At 44.6% G+C, this 9,906-nt stretch overlaps 1 protein-coding gene across 1 annotated transcript; it reads left to right on the forward strand.

Moving 5' to 3' along the window:
* Positions 1-8,965: 8,965 nt before the first annotated feature.
* Positions 8,966-9,277, forward strand: LOC144671991 (uncharacterized). Its single transcript, XM_078533927.1, has one exon. It carries the CDS (start codon positions 8,966-8,968, stop codon positions 9,275-9,277), a length of 312 nt encoding a protein of 103 aa, XP_078390053.1.
* The last annotated feature ends 629 nt before the right edge of the window (positions 9,278-9,906 follow it).

A 9,906-nucleotide genomic window follows, 5' to 3' on the forward strand; every position in this document is an offset into this window, starting at 1 on the left:
CTGACTTTTTACTGCGAATTATCGATTCTCACGTAAAATTCCAGAAACCATGCGCATTTCCTGCACATGCCTTTAAGATAATTCCAAGATTTGCGATATGCTGATTGTATGTGACGTGCAAAGTATTTTCTGATGGCTGTGTTTTCAATTGTATTGAATGGTAATTTCGAAATTATCTTTGGCGCTCTCTTCCTCAGAAGGCAGTGGAAGCAAAGACTTTGAATATCTTTAAGGCTGATAGATTCTTGATTAACAAGGGGTGGGTGAAAGTGTATGTGTGTAGGCCGGAGGTTGTATTCAGATAGGCCATCACCTTTTTGAAAGGCAGACGAGAATTGAAGGGCCGAGTGGCCTACTCCAGCTTTTGGTTGTCACTGAAATATTGTCACTGAAAATAACACTGAATTTACACTTTAAAGCAAATCCATTGTAAACGCCGCTTCAAAACATCAAGTTGCTTGCAAAGTTTCAAAATAAATTTAGTAAATTTCATGAAGTAAATCACATTTGAAAATTAAATGTCATGGATGGAATTAAAGGAGATTATCGAGTTTTATTTGGAGAGCAGGGAAGAACAGCATCGCATAGCCTTGTCACTTTGGGCTGGATGAAAATAGTGATTGATTATTTCGAAAAAAACGCAATTCAAAATATCTCAAAATATCGCATCAGAAAATACGCTTCCTATCACATAGAGCCTGCATGTCGCAAATCTTTAAAATATCTTAAGAGATGAGAGTGATTACACGGGGATAGAATGATTTGCAAGAGAATCGATCATTCAGATTTAAAAGCTTCGCAGGAGCAAAGACTTGAACCCTACGCTCTTATATTAAAAGCTTCCTATGGTCTATCCACTGAGCTACACAGGATCCCACTGACCTTAGGCACAGCCACCTTTGTTGCATGAGAACGAACATTCCATCGTCCAAATTGTGTATTTCCTCCTGCAGTTTCCCAGGTCTGTTCAGAATATTTTTGCCTCACGTCCTAACTCACTAAACTGCGCCCACCCCCAACTCCTCAACCCCGCAGACTTGCTTCACAATTTCTCTCCAGACGGCCTCACCTTTGCACTTCCCACAGCTCGTGCTGTAAAAAAACAGGAGGGGGTGGGGTTGGAGGCTTAAGTGGAAGCGGGGGCGGAGGATGCACTTGCCCGCTGCAGAGGGTACGGGGAACCCGATGCAGTTCGGATTTCTCACCCTGCCCCCGTCAGTGGTCGAGCGAGAAATGTTCAATCCGACTGTGATTGCAGTTCCTCCGGAGTTCTGTCTGGATGGCAACCAGTGAACATTAAAATATAAAATTCCCGTTGCTACCCCGGGGAGCGCACTCGGCAGAGCATCAACCGTTTTAAGAGAGGGTCCTGTGTCTAATTTCCTTTTCGGACGGTTTTTTTTGGTTAAATTCTCAGTTGTCACGTGAATCATCCAATTCAGTGACACATCAACGAGGCATGTTTGAATGGACTTTGTGATTGTGTTTCATCTGGCAGGGGGTTTTCTATCCGGCCGGCTCCGTGCATATTGTGCACATGTTTGCATTTACCTAAATATACCTGTTAGATGAACATCATCATTTTTTTTCTTTCGATCAGGCAGCCCCCAATATTTACAAAAAGTAGCGGAAGAGCGTTTTGTGGCGCGTGCCGGAATTTGGATTGAAGTGGACCCGTTTTTGAAGATGTTTGTAAAATTTGTACACAATCTGAAGGATGCAATGCTCGCGTTGAGCCAGTATAGGTCGCTGTGATTCGATCTTCACGGCGCTCGGGTAGCTCAGTCAGTATCGCATTAGACTTTTAATCTGAGGGTCCAGGATTCAAATCCCTGTTCGGGAACTGGGCTTAACTGTAAGTGTTGTTTCTTATTTGAATCCCAGAAATTGTGAGCAATTGCTGCGCATCGCTTTCAGGTTCGCTGATTCTTATTTGAAATGGAATGTATATTCTGATGTCTGTGTTTTCTGTTGCATTGAACGGCTTTTCTTTCAAAATGATCAATTTCTATTTTCACCCAGCCCCAGCTCACACGACGAATTAAAGGTGTTCTCCCTTGCCGCCCAAATAATGCTCATTAATCAGTTCCAATTTATTCCATGACAGTTAGATTGCAAATATAATCGATTTAATGGTATTAACCGAATTTCTCTTGAGAATTTGCAGGCAATCTGATGTGGTGAAACAGTAGCTAATGATTTTGCTATGAATTGTAAATAGATTGTTATATTTATTGACAAATTTTGTATTGTCAATGGTAAGAATCAACTCCACCAACAGGTGCAAAACCCTCAAAGCCTCCATCACCACTACCCCGCAGAAGCCACACACACTAACGTGTTCACCAACTCCACAGGTGCTGCAGCTGTTCTGGAAGACAAATCCCCACCATCTTCTCAAGGGCAATTAGTGATGGGCAATAAATGGGTGCCATCTAGCGGATTCCAAAGTCCTGTGAAACCCTCTTTATTTCAAAAAAGACTTATTTTCATCGACAAGCTGATTTTCCACCCAATTACAACACTTGAATTTTATGCAACTGGGTGTTGCAATTTTTGATGAAAATTCTGCAAAAGATCCCAAGACACCATGTCAAAGAGGAGCAGGGGAGGAATGCCTGGTTTCCTGGGTTTCTCGATTAATCAACAGAACAACGGTAGGTTCCCAGATCATGATCACATGACTGCTTATGTGAGCTAGTGGTTTGTAAATTGACTGCTGTGATTACTATATTGCTACGGTAAGAACACGTCAAAATCATTTAATTACACTGAATAGATCTTTGGAATATCCCAATGTCATTAAAGGTGCGATAAAATTCAAAACTTTCCTGCTTCTTTCACAGAGCATTAGAGAGGATGTTGAAAATCTTGCACAAAATGAAAGATTTAATGTACGTTCAGAAGGAGTGAAGGGATCGGGGTTGGTTTTGGGAGGGAATTCCATAGCTTTGGGCCGAGGTGGGTGATGGGAATGCCATCAGAGTTGGGAAGATTAAAATCAGGGGTGCTCAAGAGATCAGAGTTAAATGAGTGTTAGGGGTGTTGGTTGCGAATGATGCAAGGGGTGATAAAAAGTGCTATCAAGCTACAGTTGCTTATCAATAACCTGCTCACTGACGTCCTGTATGCGTTACCCCAGGTTCACTCATCTCTTTACAGGCCTCATTACGGCCTTAACTGAAACATGGTCAAAGAGCTAAACACCACATTTAAGGTGCGAATGACTGCCATTGACATTAAGGCATTATTTTCATCGAGGGTAGCATCAATGAGCCTTAGCAAAACTGGAGTCAATGGGAATCAGGGGGAAACTCTACAACGGTTGGAGCTATACCCAGCAGAAAGGAAGATGGTTGTGGTAGTTGGCGGGAACTGATCTCAGTTCCAGGGAATCACTGCAGGTCTTCCTCAGGGAACTGTCCTAGGCCCAACAATCTTCAGCTGCTTCATCAGTTACCTTCCTTTTATCAAAGGGACAGAAGTGAGGATGTTCGCTGACAACTGCACAATGTTCACACTATCCCCGATTCTACGAATACTGAAGCAGTCCTTTCACAAATGCAGCAAGACCTGGGCAATGTCCAGGTTTGGGCTGAGAAGTGGCAAGAAACATTCGAGCCACACAAGTGCCAAGCAATGATCTTTTTTACCAGGAGAGAATTGAAGCAACTTTACTTGAGAACCAGTGGCTTTACCATTGCCTATTCCCCCGCTACCAACATCCTGGGGGTTACCATTGACTAGAAACTGAACTGGACTCGCGATATAATTACTGTGGCTACTTGAGTAGATCAGAGGCTTGGAATCCTGCGGCGAACAAGTCACCTCCTGACTTCCCTCAATCTGCTCACCATCTACAATGAACAATTCTTGAGTGCGATGGTATACTCTGCACGACCCTGCACAGTTGGAGCAGACTGTACCATCTACAAGATGCATGGCAGCAATTCACCAAGGCTCCTTAGACAGTACATTTTTAACCCACGGCCGCTACCATCTAGAAGGATAAGAACATGGGCCACATGGGAACACCAGCACCTGGAAATTCCACTACAAGGCACTCGCCATCCTGGCTTGGAAATATATCGCCGGTCCTTGACTTCAGTCGGTCACAATCCCGAAACTCCCTCACTAACAGCACTGTGGGTGTGTCTACAGCGCATGGGCTGCTCCGATTCAAGATGGCAGCTCACCGCCGCCTCCTGAAGGGCAATTAGTGATGGGCAATAAATGCTGGCCTACAGTATAAAATTCACATCGCATGAATGAAGAATAAGTGGGGAAGTCCAATTAATGAATGACCTATCTGTGCAGCATGTTATACAAAACTGGCAAGACCAGATCTGGAGTGTACAGTACTTTAATGATCTCCTTATTTAAGGAAAGATGTAAATACATTAGTTTCAGTTCAGACAAGATTTGCTCGACTAATACATTGAATGGGCGGGATGCCTTACGTGGAAAGGTTGGACAGGGTAGGACTGTATCCGCTGGAATTTCGAAGAGTCATTGGTGACTTGATTGAAACTTTTAAAACCCTGAGATGTCTTGACAGGGTGGGCGTGGAGAGGATGTTTCCTCTTGTGGGAGGACGTTGTAATTGGGGCCGCTCATTTAAGACAGAAATTAGAGGAGTGTTTTCTCTGAAAGAGTCGTGAGTCTTTGGAACGTTCTTCCTCAGAAGGCGGTGGAAGCAGAGTCCTTGCATATTTTTAAGGCGGAGGCAGATAGGCTCTAGATTAACAATAGGGTGAATGTGTCTCGGGGGAAGGCGGGAGGTTACAATCAGATAAGCCATTACCTTATTCATTGGTGGAGCAGATCTGAGGGGCCGAGTGGCCTACTCCTGCTCCTCGTTCGCATGTATGTTCGTATGTTTTCACTTACCTGAAATCGGCAATTAGGCCCAAGTGACATTTTTTTTAACTTTCTTTCAGCGGAACCCAGTGTAACAGAAATGATCAAAGAGCTTGCAAGTGGCGGGGTGGGGACAGTCGGCATTGGCCGCTGTAGGTGATGGGGGTCGGTGTGTGACCGGGGTGTCGCGGAATGCTTTATGTTGATCTTCTCTGAAGTGTCACCTCAGGGAGGCAGCACGTGCGGCTGTGTGAGAGAAATGCGCTGCACAGGCTGCACTGTTAGGATATGAGTTGCTGAAAGTGCAGGATATCAGGCAGTGAACGTGTGTGTAAAACACAATTGAGAAGCATATGTAGCTGAGCGGGAAATGCATCAGAAGTTTTTCACCTGAGCGCTTAAAATTAATGTCCCTGCTTACGAATTGCTTTTAAATGACAATTCTCACTCGCATTTTCATACAGGTACAAATCCATCAACGCCTCAATCACCACTCCCCCGCAGATGCCACAAACACTAACTTGTTCATGTACCTTCCATGGTGTTGAGGCAACACCCTGGAACCTCCTCCCTAACAGGACTGTTGCTGCACCAACTCCACAGGTGCTGCAGCTCTTCTGGAAGACAACTCACCACCATCTTCTCAAGGGATAATAGTGATGGGTAATAAATGGGGGCCATGCTAGCTGATTCTAACATCCTGTGATACCATCTTTTTTTGAAAGAAGGCGTATTTTCATCGACAAGCTAATTTTCCACCCAATTACACCGCTTGAATTTTATGCAACTGAATGTTGCCTTTTTTGATAAAAATTCTTCAAAGATACCAAGGCACCATGTCAAAGAGGGGCAGGGGAGGAATGCCTGGTTTCCTAGGTTTATCGATTAATCAACTAAACAACGGTAGGTTACGAGATCATGATCACATTACTGCTTGTGCGAGCTTCTGGTTTGGTTATTGACTGCTGTGATTACTATACTACTATGGTAAGAACACGGCAAAATAATTTAATTACCTGAATAGATCTTTGGAATATCCCAATGTCATTTGCGTTGCGATAAAGATTCAAAGCTTTCCTGCTTCTTTCACACAGCATTAGAGAGGATGGTGAAAATCTTGCACAAAATGATAGATTTAACGAACGTACAGAACAGGTGAAGGGATGAGAGTTGACTGTGGGAGGGAATTCCAGCGCTTTACGCCGAGGTGGGTGATGGCAATGCCATCAGAGTTGGGAACATTAAAATCAGTGGTGCTCAAGAGATCAGAGTTAAGAGTGTTAGGGGTGTTGGTGGCGAATGATGCAGGGGGTCATCAAAAGTGCTATCAAGCGACACTTGCTTAGCAATAACTTGCTCACTAACGCCCTGTATGGGTTACTCCATGGTCACTCAGCTCTTTACAGGCCTCATTAGAGCCTTAACTCAAACATGGACCAACATGGACTCCATATGTGAGGTGAGAATGACTGCCATTGACATGAAGGCATCAATTTGACCCAGTGTAGCATCAAGGAGCCCTATCAAATCTGGAGTCAATGGGAATCAGGGGGAAACTCTGCACCGGTTGGAGCTATACCCAGCACAAAAGAAGATGGTTGTGGTAGTTGGTGGGAAATGATATCAGTTCCAGGGAATCACTGCAGGTCTTCCTCAGGGTAGTGTCCTAGGTCGAACAATCTTCAGCTGCTTCATCAGTTACCTTCCTTCCATGATAGGGTCAGAAATGAGGATGTTCGCTGACGATTGCAGTACGTTCACACTATCCCCATTAGTCCGTGCGCAAATGCAGCAAGGCCTGGGCAATGTCCAGGGTTGGGCTGTGAAGTCGCAAGTAACATTTGCACCACACAAGTGCTAGGCAAAGACCATCTTCAACAGGCGAGAATCGAAACAACTTTACTTGATATTCCGTGGCTTTACCATCGCCTGATCCCCCGCTTTCAACATCCTGGGGGTTACCATTGAACAGAAACTCAACTGGACTTGCCATATAAATACCGTGGCTACAAGAGTACGTCAGAGGCTTGGAATCCTGCGGCGAGCAAGTCACCTTATGACTCCCCTAAATCTGCTCAAGATCTCCAATGCACAAATCATGAGTGCAATGACATACTCTCCACGTCCCTGCCCAGTGTGAGCAGACTGTACCATCGACAAGATGCAATGTAACAATTCACCAAGGTTCCTTAGACAGCACATTTCAAACCCATGGCCGTTACCATCAAGAAGGATAAGGACATGAGGCACAGGGGAACAACAGCACCTTTAAATTCCACTCCAAGCCACTCACCATTCTGGCTTGGAAATATATCTCCGTTCCTTCACGTCAGTCAGTCACAATCCTGGAACTCTCTCACTAACAGCACTGTGGGTGTGTCTAAAGCGCATGGACTGCTGCGATTCAAGATGGCAGCTCACCACCGCTTCCTCAAGGGCAATTAGTGATGGGAAATAAATGCTGGCCTACAGGGTAAAGCCCACATCGCATGAATGAATAAAAAAGTGGGGAAGTCCAATTAATGAATGACCTATCTGTGCACCATGTTATGAAAAACTGGCAAGGCCAGATCTGGAGTGTACAGTACTGTACTGATCTCCTTATTTAAGGAAAGATGTAAATGCATTAGAAGCAGATCAGATAAGATTTGTTCGACTAATACATGGAATGGGTGGGACGCCTTATGTGGAAAAGTTGGATAGGTTAGGCTTTTATCCGCTGGAATTTCGAAGAGTAAGAGGTGACTTGTTAGAAACTTTTAAAATCCTGAGTTGTCTTGACAGGGTGGGGGTGGGGAGAATGTTTCCTCTTGTGGGAGGATGTAGAAATTGGGGCCGCTCATTTAAGACAGAAAGTAGAGGAGTTTTTTCTCTCTCAGAGAATCGTGAGTCTTTGGAACGTTCTTCCTCAGAAGGCGGTGGAAGCAGAGCCCTTGAATATTTTCAAGATGGAGGTTGTTGATCAACAAGAGGGTGAATGGATCTCGGGGGTAGGCGGGAGGTTACAATCAGATAAGCCATTACCTTATGTTTTGGCGGAGCAGACTTAAAGGGCCAAGGGCCAGCTGCTGCTCCGAGTTCGCATGTATGTTTGTATGTTTTCACTTACCTGAAATGTGCAAATAGGCCCAAGTGAATTTTTTTTAAACTTTCTTTCAGCGGAACCCAGTGAAACAGAAGCGACCAAACAGTTTGCAAGTGGCAGGGTGGGGGCGTTCGGCAGTGGCCGGTGTGGGGTGATGGGGGTCGGTGTGTTGGTGGGGGATCACGGAATGGTTTATGTTGACCTTCTCTGAAGTGACGCCTCAGGGAGGGAGCACGTGCGGCTGTGTGAGAGAAATGCACTGCACAGACTGCACTGCTGGGAAATGAGTTGCAGAAAGTGCAGGATATCAGGCAGTGAATGTGGGTGTAAAACAGAATTGAGAAGCATATGTAGCTGAGTGGGGAACGCATCAGATGTTTTTCATTTGAGCGTTTAAAATTAAAGTCCCTGCTTACGAATTGCTTTTAAATCATAAGTCTCACTCGCATTTTCATACAGTTCTCCAGAATCACATAATTGTAATTCTCCTGATTCAGAAATAATTCAATGGGCTATATGGCACTGAAAGAGGTTATATGGCACTGCACAGCCAGCACATACCAGCTTTTTTTTGCTTCGCTCGAGCCTCCTGCCATCTCTTTCCATTTCAATATACTACATTAAACGAAACTGAGCTCTTTCTGCTCGACCTGCATTGTTTGCATTGACCTTCAAGCAGCGGTTAGCCAAAAATTAATAGTTCATCCTTTTCTTCCACTCACGGAGCCCCAGTAAGACCTTAACAAGGAAACAGGGTGCAGCTGATAGTGTTTTAAGAGAGGGTTTGTGCACCAAGCCCGTACGGGCACTGGGATTGGATGTGTGAGTGAAATAAGCTCAATAGGGTGGATGATTGAAAAGCAAAGCGAATGTGGACGCTGTAATGTCCCATTTTTGCCAGTGAAGGTCGCTGTGTCAGGTTCTACTCCTGAGCCCGGGAAGCTCAGTTGTTAGAGCATCACACGTTTAATTTCGGAGCCGAGGATTCAAGTCCATTACAAAGCTTTATCTCCGGGTGTGATGTCCGGTAGAGGCAAAGGCAGGAAAGGTCTCGGTAAAGGGGATGCGAAACGGCACCGGAAAGTCCTCCGAAATAATATCCAGGGAATCACTAAACCTGCCATTCGCCGCCTCGCTCGTCGTGGGGGCGTTAAGCGCATCTCCGGCCTCATTTACGAGGAAACTCGCGGGGTTCTCAAGATTTTCATGGAAAATATCATCCGAGACTCGGTCACCTACACGGAACACGCTAAACGCAAGACTGTTACCGCCATGGATGTGGTCTATGCCCTGAAACGCCAAGGCCGAACTCTGTATGGGTTCGGTGGTTGAGAACTTAACAAAAACATTTCAGTCACTGCTTCACGCTTGGAATTCACCAAGCTACTGCTCTAATCTTAGGAAGTTGCAAGGTTTGGCCCGTGTTGGGGTTCCTTAAACAGAGTTTTTTTCAGAAGTTGGTGCTTTGAAATATATTGAGCAGAGGTTCCGGGATTTTCAATTCCTATTTCCTTTCAGTCCCGTGTTTCATGAGATTTTAAGCTGAATTTTCTGACGTCTGAAGAAAAGAAATGTTACATTTCGATGAGGGCACCAAATCATCAAAGATAATTCACGTTCGAACATTTTCTGAAAGCAGTTTAGAATTTTGTTAGGAATCATGATGTTTTGAAAGGGCAATTTAAAGCGGACATTGCCGTAAAGTATAAGTTACGTGTTATAGCCACTGGTGAGCTTAGTTTGTATGTAATGAAACCACTTTAATATCTATATTTGGTTTGGTCTTCGTTGATTAAAGATACATAAAATATCCCAAGGCACAATTTTGAGTATCAGTTAAGTATTTGTGCCTGATGCTCTAGGTTTCTCCCTCTTCCAACTAAACAGCAGCGGATCCTCAGGCCATGATCACGTCGTTTCTTGTGAGAGCTTGCTGTGTGCAAATTGGCTGCTGCGATTTC

This window comes from Cetorhinus maximus, chromosome 35 (assembly GCF_964194155.1).
Source record: "Cetorhinus maximus chromosome 35, sCetMax3.hap1.1, whole genome shotgun sequence".
Classification (NCBI taxonomy): Eukaryota; Metazoa; Chordata; class Chondrichthyes; order Lamniformes; family Cetorhinidae; genus Cetorhinus; species Cetorhinus maximus.